The 23428-nt window shown below is 49.0% G+C and overlaps 1 protein-coding gene across 1 annotated transcript in view; it reads left to right on the plus strand.

Moving 5' to 3' along the window:
* Window positions 1-7677: 7677 nt before the first annotated feature.
* LOC142015710 (microsomal triglyceride transfer protein-like) overlaps window positions 7678-23428 on the plus strand; it is a 28774-nt gene continuing 13023 nt past the window's right edge. The window contains exons 1-8 of the mRNA XM_074999489.1: window positions 7678-8114; window positions 12161-12342; window positions 13552-13695; window positions 14455-14562; window positions 15035-15151; window positions 18271-18410; window positions 19689-19842; window positions 23079-23236. Coding sequence (XP_074855590.1) covers window positions 8048-8114; window positions 12161-12342; window positions 13552-13695; window positions 14455-14562; window positions 15035-15151; window positions 18271-18410; window positions 19689-19842; window positions 23079-23236 — 1070 coding nt within the window. The 5' untranslated portion in view covers window positions 7678-8047. The remainder of the gene's footprint in view (window positions 8115-12160; window positions 12343-13551; window positions 13696-14454; window positions 14563-15034; window positions 15152-18270; window positions 18411-19688; window positions 19843-23078; window positions 23237-23428) is intronic.

Below are 23428 nucleotides of genomic sequence, written 5' to 3' on the forward strand. Positions count from 1 at the left end.
CTTTTCTGGAGCCTGACTCTATGAAAGAATACAATAGCACTGCCTACAACACCTATATAGTAACAAGCCACTCTATTGCCCAGTAGTATGAAACACTGAACTTGTCCAGACCAAATCCATAGACCATTAGAATCTTCTGTCCCACAAACCAAGTCCAGTCTCCAACCACATTGTTTATGTGTGTGTGTGTGTGTGTATGCGCCAAAGTGGCATGTTCCATAATACATAAGCATAGGTTACACGGAAATGAACACATTAACAAGCATCCCACACTGGCCTGTGTGCTGAAACTACTTTCGAGTACGTTAAGGGAATCCGAATTTGGTGCTGAAAAGACAGTGGTTATAAGAGTACTGGGGGCTGATGGGAGACGAGACCATCCAACTTTTCATTCCCTGACTGAAGCGAGTCACCTTACTGTGAAAGATCAGCATTGGGATTTTAAAGATATGGTATTTAAAAGGGGTTTGCTTAAAAATTTCTCATGATATTCAAAAGTGCTGGGCTGGTACGCAGCAGAAGTGGTCTAAGCAATTGCTTGGGGCTCTGAGCAACTCCAGAAACCCTCTGTTCTGCTTTTCTGGCACTGTAAATAAGGTGGGGGGGGCAAAAATTTTGGGCTTAAGGCTCCCAGTCAGTCAGCACCACCTCTGTAATAATTACCAGACAAGTTTCTTTGCATATAGCTATCACCTTCCACTGAGGAGCTCAACATGCTCTGCAAACCTTCAAAATGCCCTGGTGAGGTGGATGAGTTTTTGCCATTTTACAGGAAGGGAAACACATCAGCCACATCTACACTAGTGAGTTTTTTGACAAAACCAGAGCTCTTTCAAAAAATCCCACAGAGCAGCTACACACAAAATGTGCTCTTTCGATGTTAAATAGGAAGAATGCAGCACCTTTTCCAGCCATCCTCTTCAGCTCCCAGATAAGGAAGAGCACCTTTTGCAAAAGATTCTTTTGGAAAAAAGCATGTGGACATGCCCTGATGGCGGCAGATTTTTCAATCTGGCGCTTCCTGGCACTTGCCCATTACAAGGAGGGTCCATGTCCACCTGAGCCCTCAGACCTGCCATGGGCCTGCTACCAGGAAGGCCCAGAACTACCTGAATCTCTGGACCTTGCTATACAGCGGACATGGACCTCCCTGATAACCCCAAATGGACCCTGATGCCAATGGAGGAGGAAGTAGGAAGCAGCCTGGAGGTATCCCCACCCAAGCTGATTGCAGTGTGTTGTGGCCTGGATCCCCACTGACTAGTGACAGCTGCTATTAGGGCTCCAGGCTTGGCTGCAGTGAAATGGGTGGGCCTGTGCCCTCCTGCCTGTTGCTATGGGGTGGTAGCCTTCCCCGTCTCCACCAACCTTGAATTGTGGTCCAGGCCTAAATAACAAAATTACTGCCTCAGGGTGGCAGTGGCTGTGGAACAGGAACTGGTTGAACTCAAGTCCTATTGTGTGTGTGGGCAATCTGTGAGGAACTGCTCACAGAGGGTTCATCACCCCACTCCCTAGCCACGTCTACACATGCCAGCTACTTTCAAGTAGCCGCGCCAACTTCGAAATAGCGCCCGCCACATCTACACGTGGCGGGCGCTATTTCAAAGTTGAAATCAACGTAAGGCGGTGAGATGTTGAAGTCACTATCCCCATCAGGGGATGGGAATAGCGCCCTACTTCGACATTGAACGTCGAAGTAGGGCACGTGTAGCCGATCCGCGTCCCGCAACATCGAAAGAGTGGGGTCCGCCATGGCGGCCATCAGCTGAGGGGTTGAGAGACGCTCTCTCCAGCCCCTGAGCTCTATGGTCGACGCATGCAGCAGTCCTTTAAAGCTCCCCGCCCCCTGCCTTCCTGTGCAGGAAGCTGAGAGCATGTGCAGGCGGCAGCACTGACACACAGCCAGCCTGCACGCATCTCTGCAGCCCCAGGCCACCACCCCTGCAGCGATGGCCGCCCGCCAGCCCCCCAAACGCCCCCAGGGCACCCCCCCAAGGGGAGCCAGGGCTCGCAGCCTGGCAGCCAGCCCGCCCAGGAAAAGGCAGCGGGGCCCCTCCTGGACGGAGGCCGAGATCCGGTACCTGCTGGGGCTCTTGAGCGAGGAGGAGGTGCTCCAGGTAATGGGGAGCAAGAGGCGGAACGCGGATGCGTTCACTCGGCTGGCCAAGGGCCTGGCCGGCCTGGGGTCACCCTGCCTGCACTCCTGACCACATCAGGAGTAAGGTGAAGGAGCTGCAGCAGGGTTACGCCCAGGCCCGGGATGCTGCCAGCCGATCTGGGGGCCACCCCCACCACTTGCCCCTTTTACAGGGAGCTCAGGTCCATCCTGGGCCCCCGGCACACCTCCTCCCCGCCGGCCACTCTTGACACCTCGGCCGATGAGCCCCAGCAGGCCCCAGAGATGGAGTCTGCCCCGGAGGCAAGCCCCGCACCGCAGGGCCCCCCCAGGAGCCCACCCCTGGGATGCCAGAAGAGGAGGAGGGGGAATCCTCCTCCAGCGACGGGGGGCTCCACATCGCGCTGCCGTCCCAGAGCTCCAGCAGGGTGTCCACCCAGAGGGTGTCCCCCTACCATGGAAGCGGACCATCAGGTATGTACCCCGCCCCCCGCCCCGGTGCACACCCCCGGGGTTAAGGGGCAGGGACAACAGACATGACCAGGGCCCTCCACATGCCCAGATGACCATGGCCCCAAGGACAGCAGTGTCATGTCCCTCAGAAAAGTGCATCAGCCCCTGCCCCCCAGCAGGACAGCGCCATGCCCCATCCCTGGGGATGGGGGGAGCGGAACCTAGGGTCCCCCGGGGCGGGGTGGGACACCCATCAGCAGCAGCAGCATCTCCCGGGGACGGGGATGGGGAACCAGCAGCAGAGGGGTGGCGGGACAAGGGCCACGGCTTGCGACCCACACTAATGGCTGTCTCCACTCTTCTTCCCCCGTGTTCCTCAGCTGAACCATCAGAGGGCCCGGAGAGCGCCGGCGAGGTGTCAGTGGTCCCGGAGAGCCCACCAGGGCCATCCCAGCAGGCCAGCCCCTTGGCGGAGCACCAACCAGCCCCAGGATGGGGCTGTCAGAGGAGGAGCCACCACCAGAGGACGGCGACAGACCCCCAGCTGCTCGCAACCCTCCGGTGTCAGCTGGAGGTGTCGGAGCGGCGCTTGCGGGTAGAGGAGCGGCAGCTGGAGCTGCAGGAGTGTGTGCTGGCCTGGTGCCAGGAGGCATGGGGGAGGAGCTCATGCGCACCCTCGACCGCATAGCAGACTACCTGGCCCCCCCATGCCGCGCCGCCTGCCGCTCTGCCCATCCTGCCCGCTCCACCGGCTGCTCCACCCGCCGATCTGACCGCCATCCCACCGCCGTCCGCCACCCTGGGGCCTCCTGCCGAGGGGGACCTGGGGCCTGCTGACACCCGCCGGCCATACCTGCCGGTTTGCCCAGCCCCCAGCCAGCCTCGGCCAGGCCTCAGGCCGAGGCGAGGGTCATGCCCGCCAACCCCGGGCGCCGGACAGTAGAGGGGTGCGGGGCCCAGGACGTTCCCCCCCCCGCTTTGTACATATCCCCCATCATACATATTTGTTGTACATAGTTTGTGTTACACCCCTACTCTGTTTTATGTGGTACCTGCCCCCCCCATGTAAATAGTTCCCCCCTTTTGTTTTGCTCTCTCTCTATATCTATATATTTATTTGTACTATTAATAATAAGAAAAATCACCGGTTTTGGTTTCAAAAACAACAGGTCTATTTTTATTTGCAAGAAAAGTGTGGGGGGTGCTCTTGGGTGCTCTGTGGTGTGGGCGTGGGGGCAGGGAGTGTTGTGGAGGATGGGGGGGTACAGTGGGGGGCCTGCCAGTGTTCACCCCATGGCCTGGTCGAAATGGGCCCACAGAGCCTCCCGGACCTGGATCCCCTCGGGGTCCACCTGGCGACTGGGGGCAGCGGGTGGCTGCATGTCAGCCCTGCCAGCCTCCACAGCCCAGCCCTGAAAGAATGCCTCCCCCTTGCTCTCAACCAGGTTGTGGAGTGCGCTGCACGCGCCCACAATCTGGGGGATGTTGGTGGGGCCTGCATCAAGGCGGGTGAGGAGACACCTCCAGTGCCCGTTGAGGTGGCCAAAAGTGCACTCAACCACCTGGCGCGCATGGTTCAAACGCGTGTTGAAGTGTTCCTGGCTGGCTGAGAGATGGCCTGTGTAAGGGTGCATGAGCCAGAGCCGGAGGGGGTACGCCGCGTCTGCGACGACGCAGAGGGGCATGGTGGTGTCCCCCACAGGGATCTCCTGCTGGGGGACGTAGGTCCCCACCTCCAGCCGGCGGCACAGGCCCGAATTCCTGAACACCCGGGCGTCGTGGGTGCTGCCAGGCCACCCAACATAAATGTCCAGGAAGCGGCCCCGGCTGTCCACCAAGGCCTGGAGGACCACAGAATGGTAGCCCTTCCTGTTCAGGAAGCATCCTCCGCTGTGCTCTGGAGCACGGATGGGGATATGGGTCCCATCCAGAGCCCCAAAGCAATTTGGGAAGCCCAGGCTGGCAAACTCTGCGATGGCGGCATCCGGGTCCCCAAGCCGCACAAGCCTGTGGAGGAGCAGGGCATCGATGGCGCGGACGACCTGCAGGGAAAGACATGGGAGAGCACCAGTGAGGGGTGTGCAGGGTGTGTCTGGCCTTCCCCCACCAGGGCTCCCTCCCCTCCAGGGCTGCCCTCCCACCCCAGGGCTGCCCTCCACCCCAGGGCTCCCCCCACCCCGGTGGGTCCTCTTACCTCCATGAGGACAGCCCCAACGGTGGCCTTGCCCACGCCAAACTGCTGCCCCACGGATCGGTAGCTGTCTGGAGTGGCCAGCTTCCAGACAGCAATGCCGACCCGTTTCTCGACGCTGAGGGCCCGCCACATGGCGGTGTCCTGGTACCTCAGTGCAGGGGTGAGCCACTGGCAGAGCTCCAGAAATGTCTGCCGGCTCATGCGGAAATTCTGGAGCCAGCGCTCGTTGTCCCACTCACTGAGCACCAGCCGCTCCCACCAGTCAGTGCTAGTGGGGTAGCTCCACAGCCGGCGGCGTGTGCGGCGGGGGGCAGGGGCGGAGGACAGCAGGGTCTGGGGCTGATTCCTCCTCCCCTGGGGGCAGCTCCTCTTCTGTGAATAAAAGGTGCTCAGCTGCCTCTTGCATAGCATTGAGCAGGGCAAGCACTGCTCCTGCAGGGGCAGCTATGTGGACCTCTGGCTGCTGCTGCTGCTGCTGCTGCTGCTGCTGCTGCTGCTGCTGCTCCTGCTCGGGGTCCATAACTGCTTCGCCGAGGTGTGCGTGCCTGTGGCTCTGCAGACCGCGTGCTGTGCAGGCTGAGTGTGTCTGGGAGGGGCCCTTTAAGGGAGCGGCTAGCTGTTGCCCCGCAAGTGCTAGTCCGCCCTGTGACCCTGTCTGCAGCTGCTCCTGGCACCCTTATTTCGATGTGGGCCGCTGTGGTGTGTAGACGCTTCCCTGCAGCGCCTACTTCAATGTGGTGCTGCCCAACGTCGACGCTGAACGTCGACGGCACCAGCCCTGGAGGACGTGTGGACGCTATTCATCGAAATAGCTTATTTTGATGTAGCATACACGTGTAGACGTAGCTCTTGTGTTAAGAGTTTTTGCCAATAAATTAGCTCAAACCTTTCTTCACTTTGTTGCAGTCCTCCTTCCCCCCCCCTGCATCACACCTTCTCCCCTTGCCAACACATTTGTCTGAACGGTGAGACCTTGTGAAACACGAGGCAGACAGCGCTTGGTATAGTCAAACATGAGCCCCTGAGGGAGAGGTGAGTGGGTTGGCAAGAGCAGTGGACCTAGTGTAGTGAGTATCCTTTCCTTTCATCTCTTGCACCTGCGGCTGTGATGGGTTTCAGGGGTCCCCAAGTTCTGCACCCTGTCCACAGGCAGGAGTGACTCTCAGTCAGCAGAACAGTGGGTTTATTAGCTGACAGGACACAGCGTCATACAGAAGAGTCAGTGCAGCAATCAGGGACAGCCAGTCCAATCCAATCCATGCTGAGGAGAGGCGGCCCCGAGGGGCCCCCAGAGCCGGGGTCTTGCCCCTTCCTTTCTCTCTCTCCCTCTCTCTCCCAGCCCAGACTAACTGCTTCCCAACTCCCAGTTCCAATTCGAACCCCTCAGGCTCCACCTCCTCCTTTGTCTGCATTCCAGAGGTGTCACCTGGTCGCCTCCATTATCCTCAGCAGGAGCCCCACACCCTCTGTGAGACACACACTTACACGTACACACACTTATTGCCCACTACATCACAGCGGCAAGATGCATTCTTTCATTATCTTTCCTCTCCAGAGGTCATTCCTCCTACATACAAATCCCTCCCCAAAGCCCACTTCAGTTGTGACTCAGATCCAGAGGCCCTTCTGAAACTGAGTGTTTGAGGATTATACACAACATTTCATTGTGTTATTAAAACATTATGGCTGGAATTTTTATAGTCGATCTAAGGGACTTAGACTCTCACCTTCTCCTGACCTAGTTTCAGTTAACATCCCGGCCTTTGTTACCTAGAATGGTCATTACTGCTTGGACCACATTTGTCGTCTATTATAGCTCAGGGGTTCCCAACCTTTTCACTAGTGTGGACCCCCCAAACATCCCCGCAACCGTTCACAGACCCCCATCAAAGACAATTCTAGCCGCTGCGCCATTTCGGTACATGAAAAAGGAAACCACAACATAGATTTTTGGACAGCAATTAACAACATTATTGGAAGAGATTTAATTTAAAAAGAATTGATTAAAACTGTGATTTATTTAAAACTTATTTTCTATGATCATTTCTATTTATCATTCATTTTTTTTCACAGACCCCCTGCAATCCCATCGCAACCCCCATGGTTCTGTGGACCCCAGGTTGGGAACCACAGTCACAGACCGCAGTTCTGCAGCTTTTTGATTATGTGTTTGTCTGGTAGAAGGTCATCCTGGCTAAAACAACAAGAAGTCCTGTGGCACCTTGCAGACTAACAGATATTTTGGAGCATAAGCTTTCATGAGCACGAAAGCTTATGCTCCAAGATATCTGTTCGTCTGTAAGGTGCCACAGGACTTGGTTTTTTGAAGATACAGACTCTCAGCTACCTCTCTGATCCTGGCTAACGCCATTTATTCTTCTGTATTTGGACAGCATCTAGCACAATGGGTTTACTCATAATGACGACACAGAGAAATCAGATTTAGAGAGGTACTGGATGACAGCTTGCCTCTTCTGTGCCCTGACGTGGTTCCACAAACAGTACGGTTCCCCTTACCCTACTGCCCTACTTCCCGAAATGATTTCCTTCAAAAACTGATTGCAATTCCCATCACTTGTCCTGCAGACTTGGTGAAGTTCTGTGACAGATGCCTGAGATGAATTGGAAGCTTTCATTCGCATGGATGCCCCTGTGTGTGTGGGTATTCATTCTATTCAATAAGCTTCCTTCACAGAGAACAGCTTTCTTATTCCTCTCCAGCCTAGCCCTTTAAGTAACCTGAGATTAGAGGCTGGAACTCCTCAGACCCCGGAAAAGGAAAGGGAGGGGAGATGCTGCTGCTGCTGCTGCTTTTCGGCCACTTTTTGTTAATTTCTCTTCCTTTCTTTCCCTTTTTTTTTCAGGCAGAGGGAGGGAGGGAGGGGGCTTGGACTAGGGAGAGGGTATGTGTTCTAAGGGACAGAGCTACTCTGCTGAGCCCCCAGGCACATTCAGCAGGGTAGACTTTTGCCTTTTCTCCACCAGAACTCCTCTTTGCAGGTTTTGTTGATTTCCTTGTTGCAGGCGTTGGCAAATCCAAATGATTTCCAAACCTTCTCTTTATTTTGCTGCTGCTGCTACTGCCGGGGGTTGGAACAGGGGATTAATGATTTGCCTCCTATTCAATGTGTAATTCTGGGATACGGAGAAGGACTGGCCTGATCACCTGACATGGTGAAGCAGTCAGTTCTGGCCTTTCCTTCTGCCCCCACCCTGCCCCTCTCTTTTCTTTAGCCTTCTCTTTCTCTAGCACTCTCTTTTGCTCACATGCAATCTGCACCATGAATTCACAGGCAGCTTCAGGCCACATTTGGCTGATTTTCTTTTTCTTTACTCATTCAGCTAAAGGTAAGCGACTTTGCAATTCAGCTTTTGAAATGACATGAAATGGGAAACAGCAAGCAGTCTGGTGGCACCTTGGAGACAAATGTATCAGGCCATGAGCTTTCATGGGTAACACCTACTTCCGCAGATGATTTGGAGTGGAAATTACAGAATCCAGGCTATATTGAGCAGCAAAGTAGAAAAGAAGTTACCTGTCATTAGTAGGGCCTGTTATTAATGAAGCAAATGAAGGACGGCTGGATATGTCTTATTCATAGCATGTGATGTAGAAATGGGAATAGCCTGTTGACCTGAGAAACAGGATGCCTGTCTCCTCACACAAAACTCTGTATAATGCCTTGTGTTTACTGAAATTCCATAGCTAAAAATTATAGCCTCAGAGTCAAAGAAGAGACATAGAAGGAAAGCTCTGAAACTCCTCAGAGTTCTAATCTCTTTACGAAGATTTATATGGCAAGTAACAACAGCTTGTGGATATCCAGAATTCAGGGACGAGTGGCTATAACTTAGCAGCCTTGTGGTTAGAAGCTTCTGTCTGGTTGCCTACATACACAAGAAATACTGATCTTTTAAAAGTTGACTTTATGTTAAAGAGCCAGGGACTAGTTCTGTCTGATGCACTGAGAATGGCTTAAGTAATTCTGCTAGATTTACACCTGCGTATGTCTGAATTTGCTATGGATTTTCCTTTCCTAGAAACATTGGCATCCTTTAAGAAGAGTTTTAAAACCTGTTTTGCTGGTCATTATTAAGAATCAGATGGCAGAATTCCAAAACACTTCTGTAACCTACCAAGTTAGCAATGAATTCGAAGCACATTAAAACCCTTTGAGAATTTCAAGTACAACTGTACCTTTAGATAATGGATGAAACTGATTATCCCTCTTGGCAAAAATGAATACAAAAATGAGAGTCAATCTTGAAATATATGCAAAGAATAAAATACACAAGAAGATAAATCTTGGATAATTTTGGGCATTTCACATGAAATGAAAAATTAAAGACCATTAAGACTGAGGTGCAAAAACAAAGACGTTCTGAAGCAAGGCCTCTTTCTCTTAACAGGCGGTGGTTAGGTAAATGTTAAAATCAGGGTGGGGGTTATGACTTAGCTAGGCTTCTCTTCACCCCTATTACTTGCCCAAGGTAATGTGGAATGAATGGTCAAGCTCCATAAGGTTGTGTTTACACAGCAAAGTCATTTCAGAATAGTGGCCACTGTTTCAAAAGAACTTTATGAGCATCTGCACAACACAACCGCTACTTAGAAATAGGTTTAGAAGTAGCGGATGCTTTATTTCGAATTTGGTAAACCTCAATCCATGAGGAATAGCAGCTATTCCAAAATAGATATTTTGAACAGGGGCTGTGTAGACAGGGAATAGGGGCTATTTTGAAATAAACTACAGTCAACCCCCAAGTTACACAAGGGTTGCGCTCCTGTGCACCCTCACTTAACTCAAATTTTGTACAGGTCAGGGGGAGCCAGGAGCCAGGCAGCCTGGCTCCCAGCTTCCCTGGCCTTGCGGGAGCAGGGAAACTGGCCAGTGCACTAGCGCTGATCAGCTTCCTGGATTCCAGGCTGGCAGGGAGCCAGGAATCAGGCAGCAGCCTGGCTGCCAGCTCCCCTTGGCTGGCAGGAGCCAGGAAACTGACCAGCGCTGGTGCAAGCCCAGGGGAGCCAGGAACCAGGTGGCAGCCGGTCAGTTTCCTGGCTCCCAGAGTGGCAGGGAGCTGGGAACCAGGAGGCAAAGTGGCTTCTCCCCAGCTTCCCACAGCTGGGGGAGCCAGGGGCTGGAGCCAGGAACTTGCAGGGGAGCTGTGCTCCCCTCCAGCCCCTGGGAACCCCAAGATTTCAACTTGAGCTTAACTCACGTCAACGCAAGAGAAGCACAAGTCAAAATTGCACATATCAGGGCTTTACTGTATTGTAGAATAGCTTATTCAGAAATAACACTGCTGTGTAGACATGCTGCTTCGAGGGGCTCCAATCTGAAATAGGCTTCATGGTGAGCGGACACACTGTTCCGGAATAGGTTTTACTGATTTTGGGGCTTCCAGAATATCTTATTTTGGAATAATAAATCTGGAATAAACTATTCCAAAATAACTCTAAGGTAGACATACCCTAAGGGTCCTTCAGACTTTGCTGAGCATGAACATATCCACAGAACTGTGCTACAGGACTAGATTACATTCCCTAGGAAGAAAAACCTGACACCTGCACCCATTGACAGGCACCGGGCACGAAAAAGGGAGTGAAGTCTTCTGTTGAGAGCTAAGCTCTAAATTTGCTTACAAGGTCTTGAAGAGACAGAGTTCCAGTTTTTATTTAACTTTCAGCAGAATTGTGGAAGCTAATGCTTAATGGGCCAATTAATTAGCCAATATCAACCCTTGGAAAGATCACCTGACACTCAAATAGCACAGTGATAGACATGTTACAAATACCTACACAGAACAAAATAAAAAAGAACTGCACTAAATGAAAAAAAAAAGGTTTTACAGCTTTCCACTAGTTGACAACAGTAAATGTTACTATCAAGATACCAGCAATCTGTAACTCAGCATCTTGTAAAGGATTAAGAAAGAAAGTGAAGTGTTTCTGTAAATTGTGCATGGTTGGAGTTTATATACCACACTATCCAAGAGTGCATGATAGGGCTATTCAGTAACTTTACCCAGGTCTCAGACCATAGCAAACATCATGGAAAGATCTTCATCTCATATAAATTGTCATAGCACCATTGATTTCAGCAAAGTTATGCCAATTTAGACCAGGCGAGGAGTTGTTCAATGATATACATTCAAATGGGCGGTGAGACACTGCAATGCACCTAATTTGAATAGTTCCACATTTGGCTGCTAAACTTGCTATGGATGTGTACAAGGTAATTTTGTAGACAAATGGACTCTTCCATGCAGTGATTCTCATCAGAGGTTATGAAATCATCCCAATTCACCCTTCAATCTGGCAATGGAATTGTGCTAAGGAGCTTTTGATCAGCCCTCTGAATCATCTCCCAGCGTCCAGTAGTGCCAAGGGGTCTCCCCCTCTGCCCTGAGCTGAATCAGTAAAAGCTGGGTTGAGCTTCTCATCTGAAAGTCATCCTGTTCACAGTAGTACAGCAACACCCAGATGCTCCTCTGAGCCTAGAGCCTCAGCAAATGTAAATTGGGGCAGCTTCATTGACATTTGGGGTATTATACATAACTTGATGATCTTGGGCCTTGAAATTCAACTTTCTCTGTTTTCAAAGCGATTCGTCTTGGTTTAGTCTCCTCCTCCTGTTGTCAACGCTCTGTATAATGGAAGATATAGACAGACAAAGCAGAAAGTTTTGTTGTTGCAAGATAAAAGTGTTCTTTCCTCTGCTAGCCACTTGGTTCGGCTTTAGTGCAAATGACTCCATATATTTTTTAGGGGATATATATAATTTTTCAAGGTTTCTGGAGACAGTGGAGTTGGACAGAGAGAGATCCAGAAAACTGTCCGATATAGGAGCAGATTCATCCCTGGTGTCATTCCACTGACTTCATCTGGAAATGCACATAGTGGGTATTTTCATGGGTATTAAAAATAGAAAATATCTTTTAGGTCACCTGATCCACCCCCTGCCAGTGCTGAGTTACTCCCTAGTTTGTACAGTGTCTCTGTATCTTTGTGATGTCTACTTTTAAATATCTCCTGAGTAGGGAAAAAGACCGCAGACACAAGCTCTCAGGAAGCCCAGTCAAATCTAATGGTGTGTTCAAAGTCTTTTCTAATCTTTACACCTACTGGTACCCCTCATTTTGAAGGGTCCAGGAATAGGAGATACTAAAGGTAGGATAAATGGAGGTTCTTTCCAGCAACCCAGACCTCAGGAGCAGACAGACTAAGAAAACATACATGGCTATCACAGACAGATTCTGATACAATTAAAGTCAATGGGATTCTTTTCATTGCCACGTAACCCATATGCTGAGATAAATATGAATTTGAGTCAATCATGTGTAGCGAGGAGTGAAAGTCTGTGAATGGCTTCAGTTCTGGTCTTCTTTCATAGGTAACTTGGAGACACCATCTTTCCAGCCTGGAATCTTGTATCAGTACCACTACTCTCTGGAGATGCAGCTAGATTACATCTCTAGGTTGCCTTTGAGAGGAAGCTGGATGCAGGCTGAAGCTTTGGTTCAGGTGCACCTACTCTGGAGAAATCATGTTGGGGAGCAGCTACTCCAGATACAGGTGTGTGATGGTTTTGTCCCTTGGTATCTGTAGGCTTGAGAAAAGCTGTTTGTGCTTCTAGTACCAATAGGCAATGAGGATTTCCTTTGAGCTCAAGTGATAGAGCTACTGCTCCTGGCTCACCTTGGGCTCTATCAGCAACAATTTCCTCCCACGTAAGCAGAAGTTTTTCTCAGGCTTGCTGATTGTGGCCCATGGCTTGTCCTTACCTAGGCTTGAATACGCCAGTTTAGAACCAGAGCTAGGGCTTGATTGAAAGTTCCTTCACTGAATAAACATATAAGCCGCGTCTACACGTGCCGGCTACTTCGAAGTAGCCGCACCAACTTCCAAATAGTGCCCGCCGCGTCTACATGTGGCAAGCGCTATTTCGAAGTTGAAATCGACATAAGGCGGCGAGACGTCGAAGTTGCTATCCTCATGAAGAGATGGGAATAGCGCCCTACTTCGACGTTCAGCGTCGAAGTAGGGCATGTGTACCAGATCCGTGTCCCGCAACATCAAAATAGCGGGGTCCGCCACGGTGCCCATCAGCTCAGGGGTTGAGAGATGCTCTCTCCAGCCCCTGCGGGGCTCTATGGTCACCGTGTGCAGCAGCCCTTAGCGCAGGGCTTCTGGCTGCTGCTGCTGCAGCTGGGGATCCATGCTGCATGCCCGGGGTCTGCAACCAGTTGTCGGCTCTGTGGATCTTGTGCTGTTTAGTGCAAGTGTGTCTGGGAGGGGCCCTTTAAGGGAGCGGCTTGCTGTTGAGTCCACCCTGTGACCCTGTCTGCAGCTGTTCCTAGCACCCTTATTTCGCTGTGGGCCACTTTGGTGTGTAGACGCTCCCGTGCAGCGCCTACTTCGATGTAGTGCTGCCCAATGTTGACGTTGAACGTCGACGGCACCAGCCCTGGAGGACGTGTAGACGTTATTCATCGAAATAGCTTATTTCGATGTCGCTACATCGAAATAAGCTATTTTGATGTAGCATTCACATGTAGACGTAGCTATAGAAAGCTAACTTCACTTGGTCAGCATGGGGACCATTCCGTTCCATACATCTTCTGCTCCCAACATACGTGTTATCTGTGAAGAGTTTATGAGATATGTTAAAAATGAATCGTGTGGTTCCCCTCAAGTCAAATGGCCAAGGATGGTGGGAATGGGGACACACGCCTGCTCCGCAAGCCCAACCTCATAGCTTCCATCTGCCTTTTGTGGTTTTAGCTCCAAGACCTAAAAGTCCACTATGATTCAGAACATGAGAAGAGTCAGAATGTTACCAGAAACCCATCCACTGAGGTTGTGCTGGGCAAAGAGGACACCAGAGAACTTCAGCTGCCAGTTTTCCTCCACTGGAACAATGGGAAGGTGTGTTAACAGTACCCTGCAGATGCCAACAGTGCCCCTCACATCCTCATTTGAGCATCGATTAACGCCTCATTCCCTGCTTTGTGGTCTCACCACTCTCAGATTTCTACATAGTTGTCCCCTTCCACTCTTCTGGCCTCAGTCCCCTCAGCTGATGTCACTGCTGCTGTGTAACTGGCTAGTGGAAGGCACTGTTGAGTATCAGATGGAATTCACTCTCTCGCAATACGTGGCATACCACCACCTTTCAGTACCTGAAAATCTGCCAGCCCAGACACTTAGTCACTTCCTTTCTATCACTGTTATTGTGATATGTTTTGTTGGTGCTCACAACAGAGCAGTGTTCTGGGTACCCACAGGTGTTGCTGCTGCTGCTTTAAGGTTTGTGCCATGTGAGATACCTCACTTTTAAAAAAAGATTCTGTGGCCTTACATTTATTGTGAAAATCAGTCTGTGCTAATCAGGGGTCGGTTCTCTTCTGAAGCCTCTGACAACAGTGTAGTCATCACCTCTTGCTAGTGCAGTGACCACATAATGCATGTTTTTCACTCCTCATGCAGTCCCACCTCCAAAATTCTTCCTACTGCCCGCTCAGCTGAAATTTTTCTCCACCATATCAGTCCAGAAAACCTGAGAGTCTGGCAGGAGGGGAATTTTCCCATTGCCACACTCACCACCTTGCCTTCATGCTGAGTTCATATCCCTTTCTCGTAAGCACCAGGAATTCTCTCCTGTAAATCACAAGTTTCTTCTCACAGATTGAAGGCCTCTATGGAGAGGGAGAGGGAAAGCCCCTGATCTTGGATCTGAAACGGGGCCTCATCAGTCTCTTCCAATTGCAGCCACATTCTGGGACAGTAACCGAGGTAGGTGCAGAATATAGTTCTGTTTTCTAGAAAAATACTGCAGGAACTTGAACTTAGTACACAATAAAGCCATCTTTGGTGTGAGAGGGTATTCCCTCTCCAAACCCATTCCTCTCTTACGCAGCTGCCAATTAATGCCAGTTACCATAATGTGTTTAATAATTTCTATGATTACATTCATACCCTTCGTGCATCTACTTCCTAAAATGACTTAAATGTCCAACTTATTTGGGTGTGCAGTTTCCTGACTTTAGACACTCACTTTTCTGAGGCAAATATGCTACCTGGGATATGTGTGTGGCTTGAGGGACTTATTTTCAAATTATGCCTCTTTTTCTGTGCGCATTTGCTTCTAAATATGTTTGAATTGGCTTGGATCACTTGTGTACAGTGAACTATTATTTTTTTCTGCCACAAGCTCTGCTCACGTATTATAACTTCACGACATTTTTTTCTGTTTGTCTGGCTTCAGGAGGATGTTTCTGGGAGCTGTCAAGTCACATATGTTGTTTCCAAGGATTCCACTGTAAAGACAAAAGATCTGCACAGCTGTACAAGGCCAAAGTTTGGATTCACCTCAGTTAACAAAGCAAGTCCATTCCTACATTGTTGTTGGTTGATTACAATGCTCCTGCCCTGGTCACTCTCCTTGTAAACATACTTCAGATCTTACCATAGATCTTTTTAAACATACTTCTCCCAGTCCTACCATAGAGTCAGTAACTGCAGGGGGTTCTCAGAGTGAATTGTCTCAGTGGATTCTGATCATTTCATGCTGGGGATTGCAGAAAGCTTTGAAAAGAAAGAAAAGTCCACTTTAGAAACCTTCTCAGGTTCTCTTCTGCCAAAGCTTGAGGCCCACTGAAAATTAAAGTGGAATCAGATGAAATGATTGTTTTGAGCCCTGTGCTCAAAAGGAGCCAAAGTAACTGAATATCGAGAAATATTGCTAACAGTGATAATCAATTGGATTGTGGAACAGTGTGACAAGGGAAATGTTGGAAGCTCCACTGGATGTTTTCATGCATTCAGATCTGTATCTTCTATTTCTCTGAAAGCACTGGAGAATATACTATGAGAGTACACAAATATATACTCCACCTCTCAGCACCCCAGCTTTTCCACATATAAAATAAAGCTAATGATACCTATCCACCTTTGTAAAATGCTTCTAAATCTTCAGATGTGAAGCACTGTATAAGAGCCAGACGCTATTCTTATAAGTTACCATGTAAACCGGTCTCTGTGTACAAGCAGTCACAAATCAAACCGAGTCATTCCCTGCAGCTCTGGTCTTCTCCTGTGACTCCTCCTTTCATAACGAATCCTTTAGCTAATAGCCCAAGTGCTCAGAGAACACCGCCTGAAGTTATCAAAAGTCTCCAAGTGAAGTTGAGGGCAGCAGACAGCAGTCAGTCCAGCAGGGTCATCATTTCTTTTAAGGAAAAAAAAAAAAGCACCTTGCATAAGGTCTGTGCGCAGCACAGCAAGGGAGCCAGACATTTTTGGCTTTCGATTGTTTCTCCTGCTTCTCCCTTTTTTACTGGGAAAGTGGCCTTGTGAACAAGCACACCAGCCCTGGAGGTTTTCCCTTTCTGTGCTTAACTTCTTCACGGGACGTCTGGGGGCAGGGCGTCAGTGCTGGAGAAATTTGCTGGACTGACATTGCTGCAGAATGAGGCTTCCCTTTTCCACAGACGATCCCCTCACACTGACACTTTAATACGATTTGGTCACACCCTGTATGAGAACTCTATTTATACAACTGTTTATAAGGGGTTATTAAACAAATAATAGTTGTTTGCATAATAGCTTGTTATAAGCACAACAGTAGGAGATGTTACAGCTATTTAAAATAAGTCATGGTTATAGTGATGTGTTAGGTTTTATAACCACTTATAACATCAATTTTAATTCCCCCTTTCAGGGTATCCCTTAATTGTAAGGAGGGTGGGAGTGGGGCTGGGCATGAGTATGTCACTCAAGATTGTTTCAGTGTTTGTGACCAGAAGGAGTGTGATCTGAGACAAAGGCACTAGGGGGCTGCCTAGAAGGAGAGCTGAAGACAGGCAGACAGAGAGATCTGTAGCTGTCAACAGAGGCTGATGGAACTCTGTACAGAAGCCATTTCTATTGCCTTGCAAGGCATTCATTTCCATTTGTTTAGCCAGTGGCTTCACAGAGCACTGTGTATCTCTTGGTGGCTGAAAGGCACGGCCCAGCCACCCAATGTATAAGACGAGCATTGTGTTAAAACATGTTGTTGTTTCTCTCTGAAAACCTGTGGGGTAAGATTAATGTGAAACCTGTTTGGTGAACTCAGTAAAGCCCGTGGGACATTAGTCCCTCACTGAAAATCACTAGACACAATTATGAATCAGAACTCACCTTCAGTGCCTTTTCCTGGACCACTGTTTGTGCACTCTAGTGCTCTACATGAGTGATCAGAGGCTAGCTGACTTCAGACAGTAATTCTTTTCCTTAGTCCCAGATCCCTTCCTGCTATTTTCACCACGAGAAAGTATAACTATTTTTCTGTTAGCTAAGGCTTTGGCAATGAAATTTGTAACACACTGAACCTTCCACTAGGTGGCACTGTTCCTCCATGCAAATCTCAGCTATGGAAAGGGAATGGCACAAGGAACATTTTCCAAGTGTTTTGGTGCTGAACATGGCACCAGATGTATCTTGGAAGACCCTCTCCTCCCAGGCAGGCTGGATGTGCCTCTGAGAGCCTGCAGAAATTGCTTGTGGGAGTCATATGTTTTCTGGCAGCAACAAAGGGATTACCAGAGTTTACCAGTGCCCAGAGAGTGCCCTGTGCGTAACTGCCAGCTTCCTGCTCTGCAGTCAGAAAGAGGTGGGGTGTTTCTTTGTTTTCTTTTCATACATTGGAAGACGACTCTGCTGTCCCTGAGAGGTAGGATTGTGTGAACAACCTTTTTCTACCAGCCCACAGGGCAGAAACTGAACTTGGCTGTTCCATCCTTCGTTCCCACCCCACGTAGTTAGTCCAGGGCACTTGAACTCTCAGATTAGATGCCTCCAACTGTCTTAGTCCAGCTCTGTCACAGCCTAGCCAGCCTTCCTCACTATGACCAGAAACACTTCCAGCTGTCCAAGCCTGTGCCATCTCACATCTCTGCTGTAACCTGAAGCAGGCCATCATAGTCTTCTGCTAGACTGAGGCTCAATTTAGCAAAGAAACACCAGTCTGAACCTGCAGCAACCACTTATATCCCTGCCTTAGGTTTTTAAATAGTACTGTCTCTGTACGTCACTTATAATCTGCTGTTCTCTCTGCTATGCCAGTCTGAACCAACTCCTAATTGTGCTATTGCATTTCAGTCCCAAATTGAAGTACACTCTGTCCTAGTTTTGGAGTCCACACAATGATGATGAGATATAAAATGCAGCACCCTAGTGTTGCAGTTGTAGATCTCATACTGGCCTATCCACACACCTCAAGCCCCACAAGTACATCTCTTACTAGTTCAGTCCTGGGCATCTTCCCTACTGATTTGAAACTGACAACATGGTCATAGTGTGTGGTAGCTGTGTGACAAGGTGGTTCTTTCATCACCAGACTATCAAATGCATAGGCATAACCGGGGAGAAAAGAGAAAAAGAGAGAGTCAGAAAACAGAAAGAGAACAAGATGAGACTAGAGTGGGGGACAGATAACATGTTTGTTCAATTCTATTGCAGATTTTTAGAGTTCTGTGGCAACCCACCAGCAAAAGCTTTTATTCTGTACAAGGAGGTCTCATCCGGTCAGTGCTGTCGGAAGAAAGCCACATGGTCTTTCCAGCCTTGAAGTCCTCTCCTGGCACCAAGATCATTTCAAGGTTAGTGCTGTGCTAGTTCCAAGCTGGAATGGGATCAATGTCTGCTGACCACATTTTGTTGCTAGATGATACACTCCTCCCATGCAGGCTTGATGTCCTTGGATAGCTTGATGTGGGCTGTGGGGAGATGGTGTGAGATACAGATTGGGCACACTGAAAAAATCATCCCAGTAAGAGTATCTATATTTTCTGTTTTTCTTCTTCACCGGAAGATTCTAATTCATCAGGCTCCTATGTAAGCCCAGACAGGCATCAGGAGTACGAACACACCCAAAATTAGCTGTCGCAAAGGCTCCTCGTAGGCCTGCTGATGGGGAGGCAAAGGGGGCAGTTGCCCTGGGGTCTGGTGATTTGAATGGGCTCAGGGCCCCTAGCCGCCACTACTGTGCAAGTGGTGGCATCCGGAGCCCAGGCCCTTTAAATCACTGGGCACCATGCTGCAAGTGGCACTGAAGAGATAGCAGGGGGGAAGACTTCCACTCTGCGCTGGTTAGGCCTCAGCTGGAGTATTGTGTTCAGTTCTGGGCACCACATTTCAAGAAAGATGTGGAGAAATCAGAGAGGGTCCAAAAAAGAGCAACAAGAATGATCAAAGGTCTAGAGAACATGACCTATGAAGAAAGGCTGAAAGAATTGGGCTTGTTTAGTTTCGAAAAAAAGAAGATTGAGGGGCGACATGATAGTGGTTTTCAGGTATCTAAAAGGGTGTTATAAGGAGGAGAGAGAAAACTTGTTCTTCTGGGCCTCTGAGATTAGAACAAGAAGCAATGGGCTTAAACTGCAGCAAGGGAGGTTTAGGCTGGACATTAAGAAAAAGTTCCTAACTGTTGGGGTGGTCAAACACTGGAATAAATTGCCAAGGGAGGTTGTGGAATCTCCATTGCTGGAGACATTTAAAAACAGGTTAGATAAATGTCTATCAGGGACAGTCTAGACAGTACTTGGTCCTGCCATGAGGGCAGGGGGCTGGACTCCATGACCTCTTAAGGTCCCTTCCAGTCCTAGTATTCTATGATTCTAAGATCCTGCCCCTTCTGGGAGTGCAGAGCCAGCCCCTTCTACCTTGCCCAGGAGTCCAGAAATTCTTTCAGCCCCCTGGCTCCTCCCACCTCTTCATTTTCCCCTTGCCCCATGTAAAATACGAAGTCTCCTTCTTTCATGAGTAGGGTCCATTTCACTTTGCCATGCAGTATACGAGCATGTGTCCTGGCCAGCTCCAGAGCAAAGGGTGTTTTAAACAGATGAAACCCTTCTCAGTGGCCTCTTGTGTCTCACCAGACAGCAGCTTCAACTTCTGTCTTCTTCAACGCCTGGCCCCGCAGAGGCTCTGGGACAAAGCATCCAGGAAGCTCTGGCTGGCAGACTGGAAAAGCACCAGCCTGTAAGCATAGTTAGCCAGCCCTTCAAGAGGACCTGCATGCAGTGCCCAGCGGTAAGTGGCATCAAACGCTTGCAAAAGAATTTTCTTTCTAATGTGATGCTTGGGAATACAAAACAAAGATCAAGGCTAGGGGTCGGCAACCAAAATAGCGAGAAGAGCCATTTTTTTCAATTTCAGTTACAAAATCAGTCCTTTGAGAGCTGCAGTGCACATGAATACGAGACAGTGCTTAATAAATAACGTCAACCCGTACTTTTTGTCACCCCTGTTTTAAGAACAGTGCCTACACAATTATTGGTACCAGTTGGAAAGTTTAAGTTAGTTTCACCCCTGGATGGGAGAGCAAAGAAAGACAAGGAGAACGCTGCACCTGGGGATAGGTTCTTAAGCAGAAAGGAGCAATGTTTGCATCACTTCCCCGCGCCCCCTCCCTCCACAATCCCAGGCTCTACCCCCCCTTGGTCCACAAATCCGCCCCCCCACATCCAGGCTTTACCCACCTCACCCCAAATCCACCTCCTTATCCCCAAGCTTTACTCCCCACATTCCGCACACTCATCCCCCCATCTCCAAGCTTTACTCCCCATCCCACAAACCCACCCCCCCCAACCCCAGGATTAACTCACCTCAGCCCCAACCTACCCCCCATCCACAGGATTAACCTGCCTCAGCTGACAAGCTCCTCCAGCTGCACATGGGGCAGCTCCTCACCCTTCTGGCAGAAGATTTCGTACAGCTTGAACTGCAAGTGTCCATTGTACTGGCATGGGCACTCATGCTTGTGCTTGGCCAGCAGGAGGCATTGCCTCTTGGTCAGCTCCAAGTGCTGCCGCTGCTTATCCATGTCTGCTGCCTCCCCACCCCCAGCTCCTCCTCTTCCTCCTTCTCAGAGAGGCTGCATGGCTCCAGCAGGGGCAAACTTGGCCACCCCTCCCCCGAGTTCTCCTGCGGGTTTAGCCCTTCCCCCACCTGCAGTGTGGGCTGCTCCCAGTCCTGCCACCACTGAAATAATGGAACTCAATTTAATTGGTTTAATGGCTGAATCGCTCCCATTGCCCTGCCAGCCGTTAAACCAATTAAATTGAGTTCTACTGTTTCAGCAGCAGCAGGGCAGGGAGCTGCAAGAGGAGTCAGCACAGCAGCATCCAGAGCCACAAATGACTCCTTAAAGAGCCACATGCAGGTCTGGAGCTGCAGATTGCTGACCCCTGATCTAAATAAAGAAAGCTGACGCGTTTGAGAAGTTTAAATAAAAAATCAACACACACAATAATGGCATGGAAGGGCCAGCAGCAGCTTCCCAGCCAGTATCTATCTCTGGGAGAATAAAGATAATGGTTCAAAAGAATTCTATATCTAACTTTGAGTCGGGCAATAGGAAGAGAGATTGTCCACCAAAGTCTCATGATCACAAGGACTGCTTCATTTCTTGAGGTAATGAAATGTGTACTGGTATAAAGACACTTTTTCTAGAGTACCCACAGGAAGAAAGATAACTGAAAAGACTTGCATTAAACAGCACCACTTAGGTGCACAAAATGCCTACTGAACATCGGGTATTCTTAACCATTTTCCATCATTCCCCCATCTGATGATAATACTATGCAGGGTCCCCAGTGCTCCACAGAAGTTCCAAAATGTTATTGTCATCTGCAGCATTGGCATAAAGGTCTCTCCGTGTAAACCCCTGGAATGTGGGTAAACTTGGCTGCTGTTATGTACTGTGTAATAACTGTGAACATTAAAACTATTGTACTGAGAGAAGAAATATTGCCTGGGATACAGGAGCTACACACTCTTGTTTTAGAAGAGCAATGGGTTCTTTAATGCCCTCTGAACAGGCACCCAATATGGAAAGACGGAAGCTTGGGTGAAAGTTTCATATAAAGAATTGTTAAACTTAATTTCTGTGCTAGGAGTGCCCTGGGGGCCCTTGAGTGCTAGGCCCAGAAAAAGGGATAGTAAGAGTCAGCCCTGCTCCAAGCACCTCACACTCAAAATAGACAAGACAGACGAGGATGGGAGGGGAAACAGAAGCACAGAAAGGTGAAGTGATTTCCCAAGGTCACACAGCAGTGTAGTAGCACAGTCAGGATCAGAATCCATGTCTTCTGACTTCCAAGTCCACTGCACTGTCCACAGAGCATACCTTGTACAGGTTGCCTTAGTAAAATGGTCAAACTCAGGAAAGTGTTCCAAGCCCTCACTGAGGCTGGGACTGTTAAACTGTCACTCCAGTGTAAGTTTTCCTCAGATGTCTGCTCTGCAACACATGCTTCACACACCAGCCTATTTAAGGGGATTTTCTTTTCTTTTGTAATTTTCTGGATGGAGCTGTTGACCTTGGCCACAAACTTTTCCTTTTCATGTCAGTTGCATGCTCAGGGCATAACCAGGCCTCTGCTCCATTGTGAACCCTCTGTCTTGATTGGTCAGAGACACTATCTAGTTCCTTGCAGGTGTTTGACTTCAGTAACTAGTCCTGGAGGTTCTCTGCTTACATTTTTCTTTGAGAAGGTTGATGACTGAAGGTCAGACAATGAAATTATTACTTTTTCAGAGCTTTAATTCCCCTCTCCATCTTTTATCAACGAGTGATGGGAAGAATACAGGAGGACAAACACTTGGTATCTGGGACTCCTGAGAGGTGAATAGGAACAACTTGCCTTGGAAATAGAGGCCAAGATTCAGCTCCCACTTCTCATTCATCACATTTTAGTTCTTCAGTGTGTAGTTTCTGCCTTCCAGAGTTGCCACGTCCATCCATGATCCCTGTGAAGAAGCAGAGGAGTTTAGTAGCCTGGGGCCCCACCTCTGTGGGCTTGTCAGCCCATACAGTACTTGGGGGGGTTGAACTGGGCGTGCAGAAGGAAGGCATGCTGTAAGTAATCTCTTCCCCCTTTAATCAGCGTCTCCTCCCCTTGCATTGCATTGCAAGGAGAGGAGAGAATAATGGAGCATTTGCCGCTGGGAACTCTGATTTTCATTGCTCATTAACCAGTTCGTGGAACTTTTTATTAACCCTGGCCAAAATTACAGCTGGACTATAATATCCCCCCTTCCAAAATCCCCCATGCAGTGGCCTGGAGCTTGGGATTTCAGTCTTAAATATTTGGATTTAATGTTGCTGCAAGCTGTGGAAATGCTGCCAATGTCTATCTCAGAGACAGCGGCCTTTCAGTGACAGATAAAATACTTCCTTTGTTTCTACTGTGTACATTTTCTCCCATGCTGTCACACCTGTACACAGTTGCTGTTAATCGACAATGTGAGTGTTTTGTTTTCAGCTCAAAACATATTTGAAGACTCTTGGTAACAGGAGAGTCGAAATGGATGTCTCCAAGGTGTCAACAACCTGGAGATTCCACAAGTTCATCCAGATGCTGCATGATGCCAAGAAGAGGGATGTCCTCCAGCTGTTGAGGAAAGCTCCGGAGAACATGGTGTAAGTAAATACCCCAATGATTGTCCTTCCTACTGTGCCCAGGGCAGTTTCTGTATTCATTTCAAGTATTAACCACATTTCATTCAGGCACATGTGAAAAGGGAACATTATCATTCCCACTACCTCAAATGACCAGTCTGAAGAATCAAGGACCACTTGTTTTAAGGACATGGCCTTTTCTTACAAGGCTCC

This window comes from Carettochelys insculpta, chromosome 7 (assembly GCF_033958435.1).
Source record: "Carettochelys insculpta isolate YL-2023 chromosome 7, ASM3395843v1, whole genome shotgun sequence".
Taxonomy (NCBI): Eukaryota; Metazoa; Chordata; order Testudines; family Carettochelyidae; genus Carettochelys; species Carettochelys insculpta.